A 26,377-nucleotide genomic window follows, 5' to 3' on the forward strand; every position below is an offset into this window, starting at 1 on the left:
GTTAGTTACTTATACAAAATGGTTTTCCACCGGTCATAAATGTGACCAGTAGCATGTTTACATTATATGATACAATCTATTATAATAAAAAAATAATAGGTCCTTATACCGTCTGTCCAAAATATGTAGTTCAATCTGTATTATGTTTAAAGGAATAGATCTCTTAAAAATGAAAATTCTGTCATCATTTACTACAGGGTGAGCAAATTATGACAGAATTTTCATTTTTAAGTAAACTATACCTTTAACACATCACTTTCCTTTTATGGAGCTTTGAGGCATACATCAACTTTCAAGCTTCAGAGGAGCAAACAGGTCATGTGACTATTTAAAAGAGTCATATACAAATTTTCAAATCAAGACAAATCAAGAATCTGTATTTTCATGTATAGTTGGCCAAAATGTTTTTTTTTTGTTTTTTTTGTTTTTTTATAAATATAGGCTATATGAAAATACATCAGCAACATTTTATAACCTTAAAATTCCAAAGTCAATTTTGGTCACCATTGTTATCTTGAAAACAAGTACTTTTTAAATGTAATCATATTGAGATCCTTGTTTGTTTGTTTGTTTGTTTGTTTGTTTGTTTGTTTGTTGTAGTTTTTTTTAAGTTAAAAATGTTTAATAGTTGAATAATAGTGCAGCCAACCAGGTGATATATTAGGTTTCTGGTTTTCTGGGACTCTCAAAGTTAGATAGTCCTTCAAATTGAGGAGAATAATTCATGCTCAAAGGAAATTACAGGGGATTAGAGGTAGATCAGCAGCAAGGGCCAGAGCTGAGCTCAGGCATCCATGAAATCTCTAGTAAAGTTACGACAGACTGGCATCAAATGCAGTTTAATGAGCAGTTGTGCTCTTAGACAGGAGTTAGTAATCAAAAGAATTTTTTTCAGTCACGGGTACAGTCTTTTCCATCCTCTTTTTACTTACAATGACATTCTTTTGAACCGTTCACTCTATTGTGCACCCTGATAGAGATTCAAAGTTATAATGTTGCTTTGATCACTTGGTATTCACTCACCAACTGCACCCTGTTTGTGCAGAAATAACAGAATTCATGCCGTGGAGAACTTGTGTAAATATAAAACAGTGTTTCATCTATACCAGAGAGAAAGATTCTTATACTTCTGCATCATGCTTTACTGTCTTCTTACTCGTACTGAAATAAGCTCAGCGTCTGTCCTTTCCAGCATTTAGCTTGTCTCCTAGGTAACCTGTTCAGTCTACTCCACAATTGAACAAATGAGAAATGAGAGCCCTGAGTCATGTGCACACTCTTACACAGTGGACCACACCAGCTTCGTCTACAATTTTAGGTTTGCTATTTAAAGGTAAACTGCAGGTCTTATTCAACATTTTTCTTGTGCGTTTGTTACCTGAACTTCCTGTTTTATCATGTTGAGACTTTTATCACAGTTGTGTGCACCTAAATTAATAAATGTCATGTGGTTTTGGAGTTAGGCTACACTGCTGCAGTAGGGAGTACTGTGTAATTTCACATAAATCTCCCAACACATTCGTTTCTTTGGAAGAGATACAAATGCACAGCTAGATGGATGACTTATGACAATCTATCAAATGTGGTTTGGTGTGTGAAACAATGATAGAGCTGAGAGACCAAATGCATTCAGCAGATAGAGCAGACAACCAAAATAGTCTAGACGTGACAGTGCAACTCAAGCACTCTATTGGAGTACCAAAGATATTAGAGAGAGGCCGAGTGGCTTTTTCGAAATATATCTGGTAGTGGTACCCCTAATGGACTGGCTGCTGAGCTAAACCTAAATCCTCCCTGCCTCATTCTTTTTTTCTCTCTTTCTCTTGCATATACACCGAGTCACATGCGTTTGACTCAGCAAGCTGTCACATTCTCTTCTTCAAATTCAAATGAAACCACAACATCCAAGAGTCACTAAACTGTTAATACTTCTAGGACTCAAGCCAGTTCTGAATCTTGCTGCTGGGCAGTTCTGCCCCTCAGTGCATGGCGTGAACAGTCTGATGAGTTGTGGCAAGGAAGAGGGATATCTTGTGTAAACAGAGGGATTGCATTCCCAGGCTCGGAGACGTGGTGATTAAGAACTAATGTTAGTCAGAGTGACCAGCAGTCCATTGGACAAAATAAATTATGCCTCCAACCAGTTTACAGGACCAGCCACAATACGTCTTAGACTTTACCATAAGTCTTAAAGGGATAGTTCATCCAAAAATGAAACTTTGGTTTGCAATTCTTTTATCTGTGGAACAAAAAAGAAGATGCTTTGGGAGAAAAAAAAAAGTATCAATAAGGTTCAATAGTTAGTGGGGTTCAGTGTTGTTTTGGACTGCACTGACTATTATTGTAAGGACAAAAACAGCATAGCAACATTCTTTAAAATATATTATTTTGTGTTCCACTGAATAAAGTCAAGTCGCCTTAATTTATATAGCCCTTTATTGTTTCAAAGCAGCTTCACAGCAATAAACAGGAAAATTAAATGAATGATGTAAATATGAAATAAATTGAAATTCTGCAGCAAAGCATCTCTAAAAACCACAATAGTGTCACGTTTCAGCTCAAGTCAGTTCAGTGTTGATTCAGTTCACTTCAATCACTGTGTAAAATGAATCAATTATGAAATGTGTTCAATTCAGCTATAAGTAGTAGAAGGCAACAGTGTCGTTATTCAGCTCAGTCAGTTCAATACCTGTACTGATGTTGCAAAATTCATCAGTTATGAAACAAATTTCAATTCGGCTATAAAACTGTGGAGTTAAATTGATAATATTACTGACTATTTGGAGTATTTAAACCCAGCTATGCAAGTTAAGGGGTGACAATAGCAAGGAACCCAAACTCCATAAACAAAGTCATACAGGTTTGGACTACATGAGGGTGAGAAAATAATGACAGAATTTTTATTTTTGAGTGAAGGATTATCCTTTAAATTCTAATTTGAATGATAAAATTAGGATGAAATGAGGATGTGACTTTTATACGTATGCAATAAGGGAAAGGTAGTGGAATCTAACACAGTTTCATAGAAGTTTGGTTCTATAAGTGAAGTTTTTATCAAAATGAAACTTGACACTAATGTCAGAAACAGGCCTTCATGGAGTCTATGTGGGTCAGCTGTATTCTTGAAACGTTAAAACAAGAAAAACAGTCTAATGATGACCTGATCATGCAGCAAACTCTCTGAAATAATGAGCTGTCATAACTCAGTTTGTTTGTTTGTGAACTGTACACATAAAAATAAATTGTTATTTCAGAGTAAAAATGCTGATAATGTTGTCATTACCATGCAAAACCAAAGTATCGGCTTATTTTCTGCTCAGAGGACACTCTTTGGATCATTCAGGCTTGTTTGCAAGATATATTTGAATGAAAATTGAATGAGAATGGATAGTGCTCTAGGGACCGTTACCTCATCTCTCAGAGCAACAAAACAGGAATCAAGTGAGAGAAACGTTGAAAGAAAAAAGGGATGGGGGGTGGGAGAAGGAGAGAAAGACAGAAACTGAGAGCAGGATGTTTAAAGTCAATGCCCTGACCTTTTTCTTTAGCTGCTCAACAAACTGATTCCAGTTTCTCTGTCAGTAACAGGCTGGTTTCAAACAACAAACTGTATAACTGAACATCTTGACAGAAAAAGAAAAAAAAAATTCTCCGGATCTCTGAAATGAAAGTAGCACTGACCCTAATAAAAGACCAGTCAGGACATAAAGTGCTGTTTTAGACCTCACTTCTCATCATTAGTTCCACTCAGTATGCCCAGGCTTGATACTAATGAGAGTCTTGTCCTAAAACACTAGGCCAGCTCTGCATGATGGGAACTGGGCTAAAACAGACCTGTCAACCTAGCACTGAATGCCACTCCATTCACATTGTACACAGGGGGTGGTGTGTCACTGAATGTGGGAGAGTGCATGTGCTTCATGTGTTGTGTGTGTGGATGTTCTTTTTATGATTCACTCAGCACTGAATTACGGCCAGAAACTCTCAAGCTAATCTCTCCCACTGGATCTATACACACCCTGCTGTGGGTGTGGATACACACCCAGAGAAGGAGAAAGGATTCTTTCACACATTCAGATGTCAAGAGCTGAAGTAATGTTCTGGCTTATAGGACAGTAACCACCTGTTAGTGTGTGCTTGTGCACATGTAATATACTTGTATGTGTATAAGCGAGCTGTATGTTATAATTCCTGCTTTCAGGACACATTTTGAGTCACAATGATTTCTCCTTCCACGTGCATCCCGATGGGATGTGAATACTTGAAGCCTAATACAATTTCTGTAGGGTCAAACACACACTCACACGCTCAGTTTTCCAGCTTGGAGGTCCCAATGGTCACAGATGTTGAGGGGACATGATGCAATGCAAAGAAACAGATCTCTATCTCAGTCCAGATCAGCACTAACCCTGAGCAATAACTTCACGGGATTCCAGCAGAAAAAAAATCCATCAAATTATAACATCTTAATTTTTATGACAAATTATAATATGAACTTTTATGAAACACTGTATAAAAAAAACTTGAATCAAATATCAATATTCAATATATCAGAACAGAACAGAAGCTATTTTTATGTGGCTTTCCAATTGTTTGTTTGACACAACAAATGGTTTACAGAAAGAAAAAAAAAAATCTTGTATGAAACCTTTACCTCACTTATTCTCATTATGAACTTCTCCACAAGCAACTGATCCACAATCATTAATGCACTTTTTATACTTCCACTAAACCCATGCTTTGCACTGTTTTACTGTCACACCTAATGAAATCTCTGTTCTAGCATGTAATTTAGCCAATATTGGCCAACTTTGGAACCCTGAATTACAGCACTTTAGACTCATATTGCATTTTTTACACACTCAAACACGTCACATGGGTCCTTTAGCACCAGTGCAAATGGGAATAAGAATGAGACCATGATTGATAAAAGACAATATGCAAATTGGCCAGGATGCCTAGGTTACACAATTGGACCCCCACAGACCAAACACCCTTCTTTCAACAGCAATCATCGTGTTCCCCAGGAGGTCTCCCATCCAGGAACTGGCCAGGCTCAACCCTGCTTAGCTTGAATGGGAAACAAGGGGAGAGTTGTAGAGTGATAGCTGCTAGATTTTAAAAGGTTTTATTAGCTTACATTTTTTTTTTTTTTACATTACATACACCAATGTATGGTAATTTGAAATAAACTACTCGCATTTTATGAAGTAATTCACCATATATAATGACAGGGCGACCTCTTCTGTTTGTGCTAGAAACTACATGCTGCTCTAGCGATGCATAATAAAGGGTAGTGAAGCGTCCTCTAACGTCCATTACATGTAACGTTATAAGTCTTCTAATTTATATAAATTACCCAAAACAAAAATGCAAATTGAACACAGATACAGAATAAACACAGGCCTACTGCTTTATGATTTAAATCTATAAATTAAGTGCTTTGAAAAGCATGTAATTTGGTAATATTTCTCAATTTCTGTACATTTCTTTTACAAATAGCATTGTCTGTGTTGCCAACGTTTGCATTAAATCCAAAAGGTATAGGCACATATTTGTGTGCCCATGAGCTCCATCATTTACTTGTGACAGCGAGGAGGAGCCCGGGCTGTTTATTCGTTCACGTCACTCTTTCTCTCATTCCCTTCTTCCTTCCTTCCTTCCTTCCTGCCGAACACAGAGAACCAGACCAGCAACAATTCAAACTAGAAAGCGACATTCAAATCTTCCAAAGTGTTTTCAACGTATACACCCGATTTTTGGAGCGTGGTAAGTTCGACAACGGTCCGTTCATTATTGCCATAGAAACAGAAAATGAAACTGATCGAATAGCCCCCGAAAAAAGCTGTCCCACTGTCTATCTATCCCAGCGAAACTCACCGATTTCTGTATAACTGGCCTCAAAATATAATGTGCACTCTGAACTGGATGCTGATATTTACATTTCCGCTTTTCATCTGGCATCTACATTTCGATTTCCGAGGGAGCGATTCCGTATTTAGGTCATTTTATAGTGTCAAAATGTCGCGGTTTCTTTTTACTTCCACATTCTCTCATGGCACAAACAGATGGCGTCGGGAGGGGAATGGAGGGAGTGAAAAAGAGCCGCATAAACGAATAGAGCAGGCCACACTCGCCTTCGGTTAGCCTAGCTCACTGTTTGACCGGAGCAAAACTTAAGACAGGCCCATCCCCGTGCAGACTGGATTCAAGTTTCCCTCTCTGAAGTTTCTTTTCACAACTCTTTACATTTGGTCTGAATGTAGCTGGTGATGCTGAAGAATGTGGGGAAGTTTTAAGATGCAGCTAAGTTAGCTGGCTAGTGAATTTGCATGGGATTTGTCGTGGTGTGGTTCATGGGTATTCGTTTCCATATTTATTTGAAAGATAGTGAGTGAATATATTAAACACCGATGATCACTGCGATTGTTTTCCAACATCTCTGAGCGTAAGTCAGGTGGATAATTGTCACGCATCTTCATATCAGATGCTCTGCGTGCTTAAAGAAAAGTAACGTTAGCTGTTTAGCTACTTTTACCATTTGGATGACAGTTTGCATCTCATGTGTTCAGACTGACCTTGCATGAAGCATGATGTTTAAATTTGACTTTTGAAGACGATGCTGTCCAAAAATTCATTTATAGGACTATGAAGTGTATGCTTTTGTTAAGTGGCAGACCAATATGAAGATTTTGAAGATAAATTACTTTATTACCTACTTAAGATCTGTTCACACCAAGAATGATATTTATCACATGCAATTGATATATCGCTTTAAATGCTCAAGCTTTTTTTTTTTTTTCAATAATATCATTCATTTGTGTCATTAAAGGCTGTTCACACAAAGAACAATAATTATAAAGTTGTATTAATCATTCTGAAGGCCTATTCACAACAAGCATGATAGCCTAACTTATGTTTAAAGTTAAAAAAATCATTCTAAATTTAAAAGAATAGCAGAGCCCACACTATATACGATAACTATAACGATAATGGCACAGACGAACGGTATCGTTGGAATCACTTACAAAATTATCATTTTTCTAGATGACGATCGATAAAAACATTGACATCCAATCAGAATTCACCCGACTTTAAAGAGTTTGTGAATTCACAGTGGAAGACAAGGTGAATGCTGCGCGTGCTTATAATAAACAGTTCCTTATCGCTAATGTAGTTATAGCTATTCCCTTTCAATATCGGTCTCTCAACGTTGTGTCATCTGTGATGTTTTGGGAAACAAGCTCTTCCATCTCATTTGGAGCGCCCGGTGAGGAAAGGCCGCAGTAGACATGGCGTCATCTGATACTGTGGACTGGTCTGCCAGTCCCATAGATGACTCCGCTACCCACCGCAGCAACACTGGATATGTGGATGAGGAGCTCTTCCGCGTGCTGTCTAAAGCCGTGGAGGAACTCAACCTGGAGTGGTCCCCCATGTGGAACCAGAACGCAGCAGGTTGGACGAGTAGTTCCTCCAGCCTTGCTACTGACCTCACCTTGCGGGCTACTAATGTGACGTCTAATTCCTCGGCCACACGATGGGGAGTATGGTTGTGTTGGACTGCCATTAAACATTTCACACCAAAGCGTGCCAAAGCCCCTCTTTCTTTTTCACCCTCGCTTGTTTTCTGCGCAGCGCTCCTCACCCCGACAGCTACCGGTGCGTCCTAAGGACTCGTGGCCCAAATGTCATCCATTCACGATGCATCAAGGTCCACACCTTTCTGGGAAAGCTGTCCCAGTAGTCTTGAGGAGACTACTGCTTGAGATTCACCATTTCCTTCTCACTGTCGCTGTAGATGGATGTGTCTCTTAGTGTTATTCTATATCAGTAATGAGTTATTTGAAGTGCTGAGATTCGCCACATCTATCTCATGTATTATTCGCATTCTTGGCCGTGTAAGTGCTTGTGAGATATTGTGATTAGGGCCTGAGCACCCTTCACATAACACTGTGTGATTGGAGCACTTCCTCATAGCGTCACAGATGACGCAACGTTGAGATAACTGATGTTACCTCAGTTCCCTGAAATGAGGAAACAAGACTTTGCAAAGTTCATGCAGTGTTACTACTATGCTCAGGGTTTTTCGTGAGTGGTCAGTTGAAAGATTCTGAGTAAATGTTGTTCAGCGCTGCATTATAAAGGAGGTTATTATATACCCACCTCTAATTCATGTGCTTGAATACCACTAGCTGCGTTTCCAATACAGATTTGCGCAAAACTTTTGCGAACTCTGTCTCGTCTTCTGTCCAAACATACCGCACCATCTACATCAGGTGACCTGTAAATGCGCAAAAACTCCTATCATTGCAGTTTTGCGAAATATTCCTTTTTCAAATTGCCTGAAAAACCACCGCATTCGAGCGTAAAAACTTTTTCTGCGAAGTTGACGTGTTTCCTTTGGGCGTATTTTCAATTCGCAATTTCAATTTGCGCAATTTAAAGGGTAATGGAAACGCGGCTATTGTGCTACTATAGCGTTTTTCCAATTAGGCTTCAGTATTTCTAGCAGAAAGGTGTTTCCGAATAGCATCACAGATGACGCAACCGGAGACATTGTATTTTTTTATTATAGTTATCTTCATTGTTCTTGTTCTTTGTGTGACAGGCCTTAATTCTACGATAATAGGGGAGTCCAAATCACAGCTATGACGATAACAACACAGAGGAACGATATCATTGGAATCACTTTAAGACTCGTTTTTTATATCTGATGAACGAAAAAAACTTTGACAGCCAATAAGAACCCACCCGACTTTAAAGAGCTTGAGCTTTTAAAGCAGCAGATGACATAACTACAGCGCATATGTATAATAAACAGAACGTTATTGTCTGTTGGTGTCGATATAGTTATAGTTATCGTTATTCGTTGTTGGGGTGAACAGGCTATTTTTATAGGTGAGTTTAGAACGATTATTAAAACTTTATAGTTGTCGTAGTTATCCTTCTTGGTGTGAATGGGTGGTTCACGTGCTTAAATCAGTTTCAAAGTATTCCAAAGCAATGCATTTTGAATAAATATCGAGAATATATGTTTATTTAATTTATGCTGTTTAACGTACACTCATCTGCCACTATTTAAGTTGTTTATGTAAATTGCAATACTTATGTACAGTAGCTATATATCAGCATTTGGTCACTCTGCTATTTTAGATAGTGGTATCGGTCATTGGAAAAACCCATGTCAGTCTACCTCGTTTTTTTTATTTTTAAATTTTTTTTATGCGTATATGGTAATGAATAGGTTTGATGAGGCAAAGGATGGCAGAACATGTAGGCCTACAGATGTTAGTTTGTGTTACACGAGGTGTGAATCACTGTAAATTTTATTTTTTTTTTTTCATCTTCGCTCCTATAAACAAAGTTGATGAGAGATGTGGGGTGTCAATTAGGCTATGCTCTATGAGGCGTTTACCATTTTTTAATACTGTAAAGTCGCCCATCCCCAGTTTCCCTTTTTCACGCACTCCTTAGTGACATAATCAGTTGTTTTTCACCCAGGTATCTGTAGATGAGAATGATATTAGTGGTCTTTATTAGCATTATAACCTTCACAAATCTAAAAGTCAGTCTTTTATTAAAGTCTTTTATTACTACTCGAGATGGTTTGGTTGGGACAGATGGTAGTTTCTAATTCTTGTATATGTTTCTGCTTGCTTGCTTGATGTAATGCTCTATTATTATTGTTCACGAGTTCACACTTACATACAATTAGAGGGAGTAAAGTTGGTGGTGGAGGGATGCTGTTAAACTGTCAACGAATTGAGGTGAGACTGCTGAATATATATACACCTCTTATCGTTGATTGCTGAGTGCTCTCCACTCGTGTTAATTATCTGAACGTGCTCCTCCCGAACTTTGTTATAAAAACATCATGTGTTTACATTTGGACTAAAAACACACCTTTTTTCTTATAAAAAGAATGGCACAATTTGTAGATAATGAAGTAGTGCAAATGAACTTCATGTGCTATCATGCAGCAATGAGGCATGAAAGATAATAAACTACTGTGGTTGTTCTATATTTGTTAAAAATATAGATGCAGTTGAGACTGTTTAAAGACTTTGCTACATGGGATAACTTTTATGTTGTAAGTCTTGCTTTGTTATAATGTAAACCTTATTATGTGATATTTCTGTAGCACAGCATTAGGCTTGAATGACCTAGATGCTATTGGAAACATAGTCCAGTGAATCATGCCACAGTGCTCTTTATCTGGGTATTACAGCTACCTGCTGTACCTTTGCTGCTCTGAAAACGGTCTAAATGCAGTCAGGAAAAGCAATCATTCCCTTTGTGTGGTCAAACAAAAATAGTTTCTGTTTGCATGTGGCCAGCATCTATATTAGTTTTACGTTTGAGACAACAAAGACAATTGCTGAGGAGTAAAAATAGCAAATGAATGATTTCTCTTTCCATCATTAAAAAAAACAAAAAACATGCTTAGTGATACTTAAGTGTTCATACAAGATTTTTAATGGAGATGCTATTACAGGAATTGTTCTGCCCTTTCTATTCAAGATTGTAAGATCACAACTTAAAAGTAGTTTAGATGGTGGCTAGGCTTGTTGCATGCCTGCCTCAACGTAGTCTGTTTGTATTTTAGTTTAATTGGTTAGTTGTCCTTTGCTAGTGTTTTCATGATTTACAAAAGGATTCAAAAGTTCTGCTACACGTTTAGTCAAAACAGTTATCAGGCCTCTTATTGTGATCTGTCCTGTGACAGATGGGTTTAGCTCTACTGTAATCAGATTCAGAGAAATATGAATGGGTTTGTAAATGTAGCTTATACATTTTTGTAAGTTCTAGTGTTGATGTAGTGTTAATGCTACATTTCTGTTTTGACTAGGCTTGAAATGCTAAACACTATTCATAGTAATTGCATATTAATTGTCAAAACATTGCTTAAATCTGAATATCTGATTTGCATCTTGTGATTGTCCTTGCTGAGTATTATTCAACTTCTTTGCACACTTGATTTCATAATATTGCTTTAATTCATTACATTGTACCACATTCCTTGGTATATTACTAAATGATGTGAAAACCTTTTTCAGTGGAGACCCTTTCACTCTTTCTCTCTCTTCCTTCCCCTCCCCCAATGTTTTGAATTCTCTCTCCTTTTTTTTTCTTTTCCATTTGTTTTCATTTAATACCCCTACAACACACACAGTTTACTTTTTCTCTTTTCTTACTTTTTTCCTCCATCGTTCCCTTTTCGTGTGATTCTCCCTCTTTCCCATTTCTCTCTTTCTGTATCTTTCCCCCTCCCTCTCCCCCTTTCTCTCTCTCCCTCTCCCTCCCTCCCTTCTCTCTCTCTCTCTCTCTCTCTCTCTCTCTCCCTCCCTCCCTCCCTTCTCTCTCTCTCTCTCTCTCTCTCTCTCTCTCCCTCCCTCCCTTCTCTCTCTCTCTCTCTCTCTCTCTCTCTCTCTCTCTCTCTCTCTCTCTCTCCCTTCTCTCTCTCTCTCCCTCCCTCCCTTCTCTCTCTCTCTCTCTCTCTCTCTCTCTCTCTCTCTCCCTCCCTTCTCTCTCTCTCTCTCTCTCTCTCTCTCTCTCTCTCTCTCCCTTCTCTCTCTCTCTCTCTCTCTCTCTCCCTCCCTCCCTCCTCTCTCTCTCTCTCTCTCCCCTCCCTCTCCTGTTCTCTTTATCTCCTCCCCTCTCTCCCTCGATTGCTCTCTCACCATTTGCTCTCTCACAATACCCCCCTCCCTCCTCACAGGCAATGGCTTCTCTTCTCCTCCCTCATCCCTCCATTTTCTCTTCTTTCACAATCCTTCTCTCTCTCAGCCATTTTATATGGAGGTATATGTACTTATCTCGAATCCATTAAAAATCAATACTCGCTTAATAATTGCGAATTAATGTAGAAATAAGGTGTAATTATATAGCACAGTTATAAATTAACTTTAATCACTAATGAACAATGGGCCTTATTCATGAAACACACGCAGAATGAATTTCTGTATGGATGAATGATTCATAAAAACTGTTTTACATAAATTGCGTTTCAAGAATGGCTTTACGAACATTTCACACAGATTTGTTCTGCTTTCATGAATCTGAGTGCAAAGCCATATTCATAATTATGTATATATAGTTTTGTAGTTAAATTTAAACTAAATAATGCACACTGATTAGTTGTGACTTTGGCTGCGTCCAAAATCTTAAAAATGCTGCCTTTGGAAGATGCATTCCATGGTAGGAAGGCGTTAGGGCACGTCCTAATCCAAAGTTAGCTTCACGTCCTGTCTCCTGAGATACCTTCATCTGATCGATTTTTGAAGGTAGCATAGATGTATCCTTCGCTGTCTTTGATATCCCACAATCCTGTGCGTTCCATTCTGTGACAGTTGAGCTAGAAAAATAAAGATTCCGGCTAAAAGTTGCGGTTGGTGGTCAGTGTGTGTACCTGTATCTTTTGAATGTGTGTGACAATCACATAGACTGACTCGCATATGATGGAGAGAATGCCATATAAATGTTTTTGAAGGCATATGAAGAACAGCGAAGCTTAAATGCATCATAACAGCTTGACAATAAAAAATGGATTCTCAAATGTGAGATCATAAATACACATCACATTGTGTCTGCTGAGCATTAAAACAGACAAGCTGAATGCTCCTGTTTCTCAGCGCACAGGCCAAAAGGTCTTCGCCTGGCACAGACTCTCTCAGATGCATGTATGCTCTCTCAGCCTACTAGACATTTACTTGAACCTGTCTGATGATTTCCTTTTTTCCCTTCTGCTTATACATATCCATTTTGTACTCTTTCATTTGATCTTGTATCCGGATTGTTTTATAGAATATGTCTTCTGTATTTCTCTTAAAATACTTTCTTGCAGCTCGCTTCTGTTTTTACGCTCTGTCAAACACATCTTCTCTTTGTGTGCTCGCTGTGATGTTCATGTATGCCCATACCTTTATGGCTGAGCTCACAATCTTTTCACAGCATAAATGTTTGTGTTCTCAAACGTGTTTCACAAGTGTATGCAAAAGCGGAATGTCTGAGTGAGACAGTTGGAAAGGCTAAGAGGAAGAGAAAGACATAATGAAAGAGAGAAAGAAAGAAAGAAAGAAAAAATGAAAAAGAGGGGGAGGGAGTGAGGGAAAAGAGCACTGTGTGTATGTGTGTGCTTGCGCCAAAGAGAGAGAGAGAGAGAGAGAGAGACAGAAAAAGAGAGAGGGGAGTGGGGGAGGGGAAAGCAGAGAGAGAAAAAGAGTGAGAGAGGAAAAAGAGAACACGCATACACAGAGAACAGAGAGAGAGTACGAGAAACACAGAGGAGAGAGTGTCTGTTTTGGTCCAGAGAACATATAATGTATGAAGGGGAGGGCAGCGGGTGAATTCAAACCTGTGACTTTGCCTCAGGATGAGATCTCTCAAACACCTGAAACCACAGACCAAGAAAAATGTGGTGAGTTCCACTCGCAACTGTTCCGATGCCTTCTGAGGGCTTAGTTTGTTTAGCAGATTGTTTGTGTGTATGTATGTATGTGTGTGTATGTGTGTTCACTAAACCGGATGGCCCAATTAAATGGCCTGATCAGATGGCTCAACATATTTTTGTAGGCTATATATCTGAATCTGATTCTTGTTTTTAATGACCACAATGTTTTATTTGCTGTGAATTTTTTTATTATAATAATTTTATCAGTTTCTAAATTCGAATTTCAGCTGCTTTTAGTCTTCATTGTCTCTCTTACATCCTAATCCTTCATCTAGCCTGTCTTTAATTTTTTTTTCAATCTCTTTCTATTTATTTCTCACTCTCTTTCCTGCTTGCTTTCACTCACTCACTCACTCACTCACCCAGCCACTCTCTGCCCCTCCCTCTCTTTTTCTACTCCTCTTTCTGTTAACTCACTCATTCTCCATGCTGTCTGTCTTTCTTCCTTCTCTTTCCCTTTATAGTCTGTATAGACTTTCACTGTCCTTTTTAAAGATATTCGGTTGTTCTTGAAAATACCCACTAGCACAGTCATCATTACATAATTACTTTTGTTACATGATTTGCATGATGTTCATGAAGAGTTTGGATTTTCTTAAGGTGTAGAATCCTCCTTAAAAAGGGACGCCTGTCTGAGGGAATGAGGTTTTGTGAGTGAGATGGAGAGGTAGCAAGTATGAATACTAGACAGCGCTGACTGGGTTACCTAGTTTTAAAGGGAGAGTTCACCAAAAAAATCTCTTTTTTGTCCTCATTTACTCACCGTCACGTCATTCCAGATCTGACTTTTTTACTTCTGTGAAACACACAAGATAGTCAGTTTTTTTGTTCATACAATGGAAGTCAATGGTAAACAAAACTGTTTGGTTCTTCAAAGTAATACAGGTTTGAAATGACATGAGGGTGAGTAAATTATGAAAAAAAGTATTTTTTGGAGAAACTACACTTAAGCCAATCAAATGTAAAGTTTTTTTTCTCTTTTTTTCACGACTAGTGGCACCAAACAGAATTACAATTGTTTGTTTTAACAAGCAGCAATATCGGTTCAGCCAATGGTGTGATAGTCATAATACCTTAACCACACAATATCTTTAGATAAAAGTTTGTAAATGATTTTAGGTAGTTTTGAAACTAATAGAGAAACTAGGCATGAAGGCCTACTAAACTTATCTGCATGTGCTTATGTGTGTGCTTTACAGGAGGAGAAGACACAGCGGCTGGTCAGATGTTATTCTGAGGCCATGCACCAGCAGATGGACGCAGGCACGCAGACAGACCCTGTAGTGGTCCTGTCGCTGGCCCAAGCTGCTGTGTTGGGACTCATCTCACAGAACGAGGTCTTTGGCGCCACCATCGCCCCCAACGGCTTCTATACCGGAGACCCAAAAGAGTCCCCCGCTCCGCCAGGTGAGAGAATGGACTACGAGTACGCTGACCAGCTTATAGGTGCCAACGGCGACTATCTTGGAGAGAATTTGGGTGAGGATGGGCACATGCACTCCAGCTGTGTTGAGAGAAGGTGGCAGGGGCAACCTGAGAACAGTAAACCCCCTGTAGAGCACCAAGACATGGCGTTACATGTTAAAGGAGAGGTCGTGACCCCAGGTTTGCCCTCTTGCACTCACATGATGAATAACATGGTGCCCAGAGATAGCATGCAGATGGTGGACCCCTCCAGCTACAGGGTCCTGCCCAAACCCCAACCCAACAACTGCTGCACCACCTGCGTCCGAGACCCCAAGAGTACGCATCCGCCGCCTGACCAACATTTACACCCTCATTCCCACAGCCACACACCTCATGAGGTGCCTTCACGCAACCGGAGCCACACACATGAGAAAGCAGTAGATGAGGTGAGCGAGGATAGGGACAACGCGAGAAATAGCATGGGGAAAGCAGGAAGCGGCGGCGAGGAAATTAGCAGCTATTTTCAGGCTAGCGAGGTCGGCTACGAGGGAGGCGAGATGGAAGGGGTCGGGGACTTCGATGAGAACAGTGAGGGGATGTTCTGGGCAGAGCCTGTGGAAGGGGAGGCACCCCGTGGCCGCCGTATCGACCGACTGGACATCAACATCCAGATCAATGAGTCGTACTGCGTGGACGTTGGTGAGGGCTTGAAGCGATGGAAGTGCCGCATGTGTGAGAAGTCGTACACCTCCAAGTACAATCTGGTCACACACATCCTGGGCCACAATGGCATCAAGCCACACGCGTGTCCACATTGCGGCAAACTCTTCAAGCAGCCCAGCCACCTACAGACGCACCTGCTGACGCACCAGGGCACAAGGCCACATAAGTGCACCGTGTGCAAGAAGGGCTTCACCCAGACCAGCCACCTGAAGCGGCACATGCTGCAGCACACCGACGTGAAGCCCTACAGTTGCCGTTTTTGTCGTCGTGGTTTTGCCTACCCCAGTGAACTCCGTGCTCACGAAGTAAAGCATGAAAGAGGCCGGTGCCACGTCTGCTCGCAGTGCGGCATGGAGTTTCCTACCTATGCCCACCTGAAGCGTCATCAGGTGAGCCACCAAGGACCATCCACCTTCCAGTGTAGCCAGTGCAACAAGTCGTTCGCCTACCGCAGCCAGCTGCAGAATCACCTGCTGAAGCACCAAACGCAGCGCTCCTTCTCCTGCAGTCAGTGTGGCCTCCAGTTTCTTCAACTGCATCAGCTACGCCAGCACTCTCTAACACACAAGACAAACAAGCCTCAGACCCGCGCTACCAAGGTACAGATACTATTAGTGTGTTTTTGAACAGCTGTATATCCTTGCTGCAGTTGTATTGGTGTCTTAATGCTGTTATGGTGTGGTCCCGTGCTACGTAAACAATAATTTTATGATAGTAAAATTTTCAGCACTGTAAATCAGCCATATTTTTAATTATTGGCTGTAATGGGTCATTCCAACTGTTTTTCAATTTAGATCATAATCTAACAGTAACGTAAAAGGATAGTGATAGATTGCGGTATAAACTTAACTAACTTACCTAACTTTTTTCTTTTGAATATTTTAAAAGGAATAATTATCTTTCATATTGTACATTATATTACATTACATTAGAAATGATGTCTGTAAAATTGTCTCAGTACAAATACCCATTGAATGTTTTAGTGATTTACCAACTATTTACCTGACAGTTTGCACTTTTATTTTTCTGCCTTTATTCTTTCTTGCCTTTCTTTTTACCTCTTACCTTTATTACAACCTCTTACTTTACCCTAATGCAATTTTACTAGGTTACCACTGTCTACTATTTTCTTTAACTCCTCCCATCTCTCTACTCCCTTTAGAAAAGGCCTTTTTTCTCCTTTCTCATCCCTCCATTTTCAATTCCCTCTCAATTTCACTCAGCCATTTTCCTTTGAACAATGTCCATTGTAGCACAATATCTCTCTAGCCAGCTTTAGAACTTAATTCAGTGTAAACACTGCAGTAGAGTAGTTCAGTTGATACCATAACAAATAGCTCATATGTATGCTGATTGTTTAGACTAATTATCCACTGCTGTCATAAAATTCAAAATGATTTAAAATGTACAATTTGCATCAAACCTTTAGCACATTTTAGTTGTTGGTTGTGCTTTTTTCCCCATTAGGGAACAAAGGGGTTTAAGTGTGATGTATGTGCCCGAGAGTTTACATTGTCTGCAAACCTAAAGAGGCACATGTTAATCCACGCCAGCGTCCGGCCATTCCAGTGTCACGTGTGCTTCAAATCTTTCGTCCAAAAACAGACGCTCAAAACTCACATGATCGTACACCTGCCTGTGAAACCCTTCAAATGCAAGGTAAGACTTAAAATGCTCTTCACACCATCTCTTTGACACTTTCACCATCTGGTTTGTAAAGCGCTTTTGATTCATTTTCCACAGGTATGCGGAAAGTCATTTAACCGAATGTACAACCTCCTGGGCCACATGCACCTCCATGCAGGCAGTAAACCCTTCAAGTGTGCATGCTGTTCGAGTAAATTTAACCTGAAGGGAAATCTTAGCAGACACATGAAGGTCAAACATGGAATGGACGTCTCTCCAGATGGACAAGGTGAGAAGAATACAAAAGTATTTGATCAACATCCTCTAACATGGCAGTTAAATGTTTATAATATAAATTTAATTTTGTTTTTTGATACAGATGGCCCACCAGACATGGATCCCCATGAGGACTATGAGGATGAGAACTTCAATTTTACAGCACCAGAGAATATGGAAAACAATGATGCACCGAACCTAACTAAGCTATCTGAAGTGGCCATCCAGGAACTTGACTATTATAATTTTGGGAAGGATGTGGGAAACTACAATACAGCATAATTTTTTTTTTAAAGTCAAGCTGAATAAATGTTAAGGAACAAAAGGCCTGTGCTGGCACTTATCAACCATGAGTTGATTGAGATGTTCCTCCATGAGAACCAATGCTCATCTTTTTGGAGTTGCAAATGAACAGGTAGTTGGAGGCCATCTTGACCTCCTGGTTGATCTCATTGGGTAGCCACTCCGGTTCTGTCTCAAATGAAATGGGCCGATAGTTTGCAAAGAGTCCTTTAACTCTTTTCATCTCAAACAAAGATCAACGCTGTATTTTTAGAATGAAGTGGATCACATGGTTACATTAATACCCGATACATTAGCTTCGTGACATGCAGGTGCATACACGTGCAGTCTTGTTAAAGTAATACACGCCGTCCTCCAAATATAATTTTGGTTGGGAATATGGAAATAGGAGGTGCATGCAGCCTTGTGGCCTTCATCAGTGTGGTACCTCAGAGCAGTCTGTTGTATTAACTTATTTTCATTTATATTGCCTTCACTTACAGTAACTCAAAGAAACGCTCCAAGAGATTTCTAGTGTAAAAGAAAAAAAACATGTAAGGCCCATGTAAATGGTTGGATATCTGCATGAGTAGATAGGCTTGTGTGGGTAAAAAAAAAGCAAAAAAAAAAAGAGTGAGCGTGTGCCTGGGCCCTATGTACCAAAGCTACAGCTCTTCATCGGGTATAGGACCATATGCCGCCCATTCCTGAGCACCACTACTGTTGCCAGAATTAAACTAATCTGAAGTGTGGTTTAACAACCTCTTGAATGGAAAAATTACTGTTCTTTTGTACTGATTTGCTATTTATTTTGCACTTTGAAAAAAAAAAAATCGAATAATTACTTGTGATGAGCCTCTTTCATCATCGACTGTTTGAGTTCTGGTCTAACTTAAGGAGATAAAGCCTGTCACATCCCTAGTAAACTGTTTCTCAAGGCAACTCTGCGGATTCTTAAATAAACCTGTTTTGTTTTTTTAAAGTTTATATGTATTGGAGTGAGTGTGTTAATGGATAATGTGCTAAATTGACTTTTAGATTGGACCATAAACTCTTTGCATTTGAATTCAGGATGAACACGTGTTCATTAAAAAATACAGGTACAAATTACAATCAGCTACTGAATCACATGGTATTATTTTTAAAGAAAAAATATATGACTAAGATAAGATTATTCAAGTTTATATCCTCTTTAATATTACATGTTAAATGTTATAAGAACGAAAACAAACAACATCTTTTATATAAAACAACAGTACAAGCAAGTGCTATGTTGTGTGTAAAAAAATAAAAGAGGGAAGCAGAAAACAAAAACCATAAACTTTCTTTGCATTTGAATTCAGGATGAACGTGTTCATAAAAAAATTAAATTACAATCAGCTACTGAATCACATGGTACTATTTTTAAAGACAAAATATATGACTAAGATAAGATTATTCAAGTCTTTAAATCTTTAATATTACATGTTTAATGTTACAAGAACGAAAACCAACAATGAATTTTATATAAAACAACAGTACAAGCAAGTGCTTTGTTGTGCGTAAAAAAAAAAGAAAAAAAAGAGGGAAGCAGAAAACCAACACAATCAATTCAATAACCAGGTAAATAAACTATCTCTCCTAGTTGAAACTGTCGGTAAAGATGTGCAGTCTCCCACTTGAATTGCCTCCAAGCAGAGTGTTCCTGCTTGGGTGGAATGCTGAGATGGAGCACACTGTGGTCAGGTGATCCATGTTGCCAAAAGTGTGAAGGAGACGACCACTCTCGTGATATACCTGAATTTGGCGAGGCCTGTTCACGCTGCCAATCACAAAACAATCTTGGTGCTTGGGGTCCCATACTGCACTCAGCTTGGACAACCACCGACCTGTATGCATGTTGTGCCTACATAGAAAGAATTTAACAGGCTGTTACAATGATAAAAAAAAAATACAAAAAAAGGTTAACTAAAATGGTTCCAACATAGAATATTGCATAATCTAGAAATCTAGTCAGAATAAAATATGACTAGAAAATAGAACATCTATAAAAGATAAATGCACACAAAATAATGTATTGTTGCTACTGTTAATAACTGCATTTAAGTTTTTGGCTTGTAAATGTATGATTTTGGCACCCACTTTGTGTAGGGTCTCAAAGCATTACATGATGCTTAGCTCATTTTTGCAGCCCGTTTTACGCTATGCAATTTTCATCGCTATGTATCATGATTTTTGAAGAGACTACTGTTCAAAAGTTTCGGATCAGTAAGATTTTAATGCTTTTTAAGAAGTCTCTTATCATCAAAAGTACAATAACAACAGTAATATTGTGAAATAGTATTATTACTTAAAATAAAGATTTTCTAATTTTCCATTTTATTCTTATCCATGTTGAAAACTGCTTAATATTTTTGTGGAAAACATCAAATGAATGCATATTTTTCAGAATTCTTTGATGGATAAAATGTTTAAAAAGAACAGCATTCATGTAAAAAAAAAGTACGCAAGTAAAAGTAATGGAAAAACGATGGAAAAGTTAATAACCCCAATATTTTGAACCGTGCTATTTAACAGATGATTTTACACATATGATAACACCCATACTTACGTAATTGATTTTATTACAGGAGTACTGCAATCCATTTGGGAAGTGTTGAATACCCTAAAACAAAATTGTAAAAAGGTTAATAAAACATTTGTATTACAAATTGTAATGCATTTCCAATTCTTCAGGCTCCAGCAGACCCTAAAGAGGATAAGCGGTTTGGAGGATAGGTGGCATTTACAATTCTTGGAAGACAATTAATAATTTAAATACTACTAATTTACTAACTACTAATTTAAATTGCTTTGTTTAGTTTAGAACTATAGGTAAGAAAAACACAAAAATTAATACAAAGCCTATTCAACCTATTCTGGCACATAGCCATGATGCTCTGGCACCCTCTATTGGTACATTTGCAAGTAGATTTAATACAAGCAACTTCTAGCAGTGCTGCTTGTGATCTCTCAGCACCTGATATTGTTGTCCATGCAGGTGGTCAGAACTCTGTTGCCTGTGTGTGGGGAGAAAAAGGCACTGGAGACGCTGCGGCGGTGACCTTTGAGTTCACAGACTGCTAGACTGTTCCTTCGTTTTAGATGACGCAAGTCATATATGTTCACAAAACTAGAAGGAGAAAAAAACAAACATAACAAAAACATACTTTTGTCTGCAGTGTATGTAATTTACTCAGCAACTTGTGAAACATCACGTTGATCATAATTTGGTGAAAATGAACTGAAACAGTCTAGTTGAGAAGTGTTTTGTGATACCTGCTCTCTGCAACTACAAAGTAATGCTGTTGCACAGGATGGACATGAACACAGCGTATAGGTTTTTCAGCCATGGTATGCAAAGATTCATATTTCCTGCAATCACACATTTCCTTTATAATTTATGATGTAAATACTTATATTTGTATGGGGTATTTAGGTTTAACATTTATGTTGACATTTCGATCTCACCCAGGAGTTCTACGGTCAACAACAGCAACTTCTCCATTCCATTCACCGAGTAGTAAAGTGGAGCAGTCGTTTGACAGAAAGTCAAAACTTTTCAGTCCAGAAGTTGAGCGATACACCTGAGTACAAAACAGTAGTTATCTTTAAAAGTGTTGAAGGCTGTACATCTGTAAGATGGCACCAAAACAGGATTAAAAAACAGATATTGGATGGTAAGCTGATTTACTAGGGATACACTAACGTGTGTAAAAAAATTTTTGTTTTTTTGTTGTTGTTGCAAATGACAGATTTCAATATCTTCAAAAATACAAATTTCAATATTTTGTCACTTTTCTCTTTCTCATGATTGTAGCCAAAATGCAATATTTTTGTCATTTATACACTACCTTTGGGGTCAGTAGGATTTTTTTAATGTTTTTGAAATAAGTCTCTTATCCTCACCAAGGCTGGATTTATTTGATCATATTAACAGTAAAACATTTAATCCTTCAAATAATCAATTACACACTGTGGTATATATACATGGACAAAGACTGTAGCTTGACTACACAAAAACCTACTATAGCAACTTGCTCACATATCAGACAATAAATACGTATGACTAGGGTTGGGAATCAAAAATCGATTCCACTTCTGGAATCACATACTTGTTATAAAATTTACATTTCTACTCTTCTTATTAATTCCTTTGTGTGCATTTTAATGTTATTTTAAAACATTCAAGCCCAAGAAAACCCAGGGTTCCCACACCTTGGTTAACTTCAAATTCAAGGACCTTTCAAGGACTTTCCAGGTATAATACCCTAAAGTTCAAGGACTTAATGTGGGGACACATTTGTTGTGTCCAACAACAAACGTTGAGGTACCATCGTAGTTTCATGCTCGCGTGAACGTCATGGCAACGTACAACACAAAGTACCTCATGCGGGAAACACTTAACGTAACGCGTAAATGCGCTTAACTAGTGTAAATCAAGCAAGCTAGTATGCATAGGCCATGAAGTGTTGGCGAAATAACACATTAGGGGACCGGAGTGAATATGGAATTTTTTTCAGAAAACTTACTGCACAAAATAAATTCAAGCACTTTCAAGGACCTGTCTCTATGTTTATTTTCAAAAACTTTCCAGGGCCTTGAAAACATTTTTTCAGATTCACAAACTTTCAAGGATTTCAAGGACCCGTGGGAACCCTGAAAACCCACGCGCTGTTTTCTGTGCTGTGCACACATCCAAGGAGCGCACAGAAAGCCGCCTCTCATATAGTGTGCAAATACGGAGTTCTCTTTCGCGTCTTCTTGCACTTGAATGGACAAATACACACAAAATTATGTCATCATAAACAGTCAGTTTTTTCTTAAGTGAAAGTAAACAGTTGAGAAAGAAAACACATGTGTAGCAGCAGTATATTGGCGCTGTGCACTGGGTCTTAAAGTGACAGCAGCCCAATATTCCTGCTGCCGTCCGTGTAATTAACATTAATCAAACAACAAAAGAGAGAATATTCACTCACTGATCTTGACTGAATAACTTTTCTAACTATATTTGTAATGTATATTTTATTTATAAAGCGCAGTTATTTTACATTTGATTACGGTTTCTGTACCTGAACACAACACCTACCTGAAAATCTTAAAACACTGTTTATTTTATTTGTATCGTTGTTCAGTTGTATTTATTTGTGCTATTGCTAGTTTATTATTTATTTATATTAGTTAGGCTAGTTGTTTTTGTTGTGATATTTTTGTTAAAACCATAGGCAAAGTTCCGTGTGTAAGTGTTCTAAGCCTATTGATTTTTGTTCATGGTATACAGCTGCAATTATAATTTTTTTGCTAAAAGTTTATTTTATTTAATTTTTTTACCTTATTGGAATCAAAGCTATGAATCGATAAGAATCGAAACCGATGAGCAGAATCGGAATGGCTTACATTCAAATGATACCCAACCCTACATATGACCAGTGTAAACATTTCAAAGACTGGCTGTAGTTTTCACCTCATCAAACACAGCCTTCTCCAGGTCCATGCTGCGTGCAGAGCCATCATAGCTGACTGTGATGAGGTTGCAAGGATGAGATGAAAAGGCCATGCTGGTAATTGCTCGAGAGTGGGGTTCAAAGCAGAGTACACCATCATCGCCCCATATAGCATCCTAAGGGAAACACAGTTAACATTGTACATTATGAAAGGCATAGCAGAGAAAATCTTGGAATAGCCATTAGTCACGTAATCACATTCCCACTATCCAACTTTCACAAACATCTCTTCTTTCCCACTATCCAACTTTCACAAACATCTCTCCTTTTTATCACCCCAGTAAACTGTTATCTTACTGGCTTCCAGAGTCCCAGGTGGCCGAACTTGTCTCCTGCAGCCATGAGCAAGCTAGAAGCGGAGGGGTGAAAAGCTGCTGAACAGACCCGACCTTTCACAACTTTCACCACACAACCTTCATCAATGGTTAATTTCTGCAGCACTTCTTGGTACCTGAAAAAAAAGTTATTTCATTTAAAAAAAAAGTGAAACATTCTCATTGCGTATATTACTACAAGATTGTAGACATCTGTCATCTGAAACTGACAGAAGAGACACCAAAACTACATGGCATGCATAGATAAACACTCTCCTTTTGACATGTTACTCACGATTTCAAATCCAATGTTTCTGTATCTTGTTTTAATGGGACCTATAAAAGATATAAATCATACATATTTTGGGTTAATAGGTGATGCACAAGTAATTGGAACATGACCAAATTCCGATTAATATAGGAGTGTTCTTGTCCATGTGTAAACACTGACCTCATTCCAGAGATTTAATAAATCTTCAGGTACCCTGACATATTCCTCCAGGTTGATTGGATCCAGTGGTATTGGTCCAGGGGCTTTTTTAGCAATTTTTTCCTAAAATAAGACACATTTGTTTAATTTCATATCCAATCATTTCATAGTGTTTTGTCAAAATGGTGTTACAATTTAACATTAACACTTTCAATTGTTACTTACAGGCTCTATGGCAGTAGAAGGGGTCATTTCTAGAGTAACAGCTGTCTGAGGACCCTTATTCTGTAACCGCAGCGACTTGCGAACAGGGAGCATCTCTGTTTCTGTCTTTTCCCTAAATTAAATAATTTCTTCAGTAAGTGAGACTGTGGAGTTTTTGACCTTCAAACATTAGGAACACTTCAACAGAAAATAATACAAATAAATAAATAAATAAATAAATATATATATACACTGTTATATTAAAATAAATATTATTTATTATATACATTTTCATTGTGCCATTTTAAAATGTTACTATTAATAGTTACCTTTTCAGGCCTCTCAGAGTAGGTTTTGGCTTGGGTCTCAGAGCTTCAGAAATCTGCAAACAAGTACCAATGTACTAATTCATTAAGTCAAGGGCATAAAGTAAAGCAAGTTTTATGTGGAAAAACAGCCAAATTACTCTCCTGCCTCACTACAAGGTTTTACCTGCGGCAACTTCAGTGAATTGAGGAAGGCCTGGTTCTGTCTGATATTCTCCAGTCGTTCCAGCTCATATTCAGACAAACCCTCACGATAACCCTGTTTGAGATGACAGAAAAGGTGGATTTTGCCATTCAGATGGACAGGGGACATTTTGGAGTAGACGTGAACGTGTAGTGTTTGCACTTACTGGAAGAAATTCGTTGTCATTGTCTGCTTGTGTCTCTTGAACATTTTCTTCTTCCTCAATGTCATTTTTCTAAGATAATATGTAATAGTCAATATACATGTTCACAAACACAATTAGTGGTTTAATGTTTCATAAGGGACGTCTCTTTACCTTTCTCTTGACTCTCTTTCTGGTGTTTTTCACCTTAGGTCTAAATGTCAGACATTTTGGGGATAACATTTGTTTCTTTTCTTGTTTTCTCTCTCTAATTCGGCGGGAAGTCCGGCGTAGTGGTTCGTCCATTCCAGGGTTCTGAGACGGTGTCCTCTCCTAAAAATGATACATTTTACATTCAAAAAATAATCCTGCTTTAACGACCAGCATATGTCTGCGCCCTGTGTCATACAGGGGGCGCTATAATCCCTGCATTGGACTGCAGGAGTTTCTTTACAAAAACAATATAATACTGACCGCATCGGTTTTTATTCGTCCGTTAGAGTACTTAACTTTATTTAATTCCAAATATAATAGGCTTCGCTGTTGTTCAGTGCCTCGTCAGCCATAAATAATCGAAATAACTGTTTAACCAGTTTATATTTTCTCATCTCGTCGTCAGGAAAGGCAAGCAGTTCTATCTGGTAATAATTTACTTTGTCGTAATTATTTCTCTATCATAGCGGACCTAAAGTTAAAAAAGGGTAACTCGGGTTTGCTTCGGCCATACGTGTGAATCAAACGTGAATCAAACGTCAATCACGCATTCGAGCTACACAGTGCAATAAATAAACTGTCTCTATACATATGTATGCAGATAATGGTAAGATACTTATGACATTCAGACTAGTTATCATCAGCACGTGCTTTATTGAGTCTGGAAGTGAGAAACGGGAGCGAACCTCACCTGTAAAAGTTGTATCGTCTTTAAACTTATTTCACTTGTATCTGCATCCATGTCGCTGCAGGTTAGGTTATTCAACACACTTCCTTTGAATCACGCGCTGCTGTTATGAAAACTCCCGCGTTACTGACCGGTTTTGTAACTGTCCCCGCCCCTTTTGATATGGCACTGAAAAAATGAAAGTTGATTTGATCATCTCTGAAGACTATCTTGATATTCATCATCTGGGAGGTGTTTAAATGTGCCCTCGTGACGTTTCATGTTTGTGTTCTTATTTAACTCTGCTCACTTCTATAAACCGATGCAATAAACGAGCACGGCGTAATAAAACATGAAAGAGTTACGCTTAAGATTTTATTTATTTAATTCATTTGTAATTTAAAGGGATAGTTCACCCAAAAATGAAAATTCTGTCATCATTTACTCATCCTCAAGTTGTTTCAAACCTGTATGATTTCTTTTTTCTGCTGAACACAAAAGAAGATATTTTGAAAAATGTGTGTAACCAAACAGTTGATCGACCCCATTGACTATGGAAGTCATTGGGGTCCATCAACTGTTTGGTTACCGACATTTTTCAAAATATC

At 38.5% G+C, this 26,377-nt stretch overlaps 2 protein-coding genes across 3 annotated transcripts; one reads left to right on the forward strand and one right to left on the reverse strand.

The window, feature by feature from the left end:
• The first annotated feature begins 5,612 nt into the window (after window positions 1-5,612).
• znf710b (zinc finger protein 710b) lies at window positions 5,613-18,752 on the forward strand. 2 transcript variants are annotated; one of them, XM_082158542.1, is made up of 5 exons: window positions 5,613-5,769; window positions 14,653-16,182; window positions 17,051-17,242; window positions 17,327-17,498; window positions 17,589-18,752. In XM_082158542.1, the coding sequence occupies exons 2-5, from the start codon at window positions 14,695-14,697 to the stop codon at window positions 17,765-17,767; spliced, it is 2,031 nt and encodes a 676-aa protein (XP_082014668.1). In that variant the 5' UTR covers window positions 5,613-5,769; window positions 14,653-14,694; the 3' UTR covers window positions 17,768-18,752. The 2 variants fall into 2 exon arrangements, with proteins under 2 accessions (XP_082014668.1, XP_082014667.1); XM_082158541.1 differs by lacking the exon at window positions 5,613-5,769 and adding an exon at window positions 11,689-13,420.
• On the reverse strand, window positions 18,521-26,130 carry wdr76 (WD repeat domain 76). The gene is made up of 15 exons (XM_082158558.1): window positions 25,794-26,130; window positions 25,064-25,222; window positions 24,914-24,982; window positions 24,730-24,822; window positions 24,567-24,619; window positions 24,259-24,370; window positions 24,055-24,156; window positions 23,899-23,939; window positions 23,587-23,740; window positions 23,250-23,405; window positions 21,257-21,372; window positions 21,065-21,160; window positions 20,766-20,918; window positions 20,358-20,411; window positions 18,521-19,652 (listed from the first exon to the last, which is right to left on the reverse strand). The coding sequence occupies exons 1-15, from the start codon at window positions 25,842-25,844 to the stop codon at window positions 19,388-19,390; spliced, it is 1,674 nt and encodes a 557-aa protein (XP_082014684.1). The 5' UTR covers window positions 25,845-26,130; the 3' UTR covers window positions 18,521-19,387.
• Between the last annotated feature and the right edge of the window lie 247 nt (window positions 26,131-26,377).

Source organism: Leuciscus leuciscus (assembly GCF_965113295.1).
Source record: "Leuciscus leuciscus genome assembly, chromosome: 2".
NCBI classification, from domain to species: Eukaryota; Metazoa; Chordata; class Actinopteri; order Cypriniformes; family Leuciscidae; genus Leuciscus; species Leuciscus leuciscus.

Excerpts from the sequence above, each read along its gene's own strand:
- znf710b (XM_082158541.1), top strand. The coding sequence starts at position 13,376 with ATGAGATCTCTCAAACACCTGAAACCACAGACCAAGAAAAATGTG. Across the intron at positions 17,243-17,326 it reads TGAAACCCTTCAAATGCAAG|GTATGCGGAAAGTCATTTAA; the intron begins GTAAGACTTAAA and ends CATTTTCCACAG. Across the intron at positions 17,499-17,588 it reads CGTCTCTCCAGATGGACAAG|ATGGCCCACCAGACATGGAT; the intron begins GTGAGAAGAATA and ends TTTTTGATACAG.
- wdr76 (XM_082158558.1), bottom strand. The coding sequence starts at position 25,844 with ATGGATGCAGATACAAGTGAAATAAGTTTAAAGACGATACAACTTTTA. Across the intron at positions 24,620-24,729 it reads ATTCACTGAAGTTGCCGCAG|ATTTCTGAAGCTCTGAGACC; the intron begins GTAAAACCTTGT and ends ACTTGTTTGCAG. Across the intron at positions 19,653-20,357 it reads CCTGTAATAAAATCAATTAC|GCACAACATGCATACAGGTC; the intron begins GTAAGTATGGGT and ends CTTTCTATGTAG.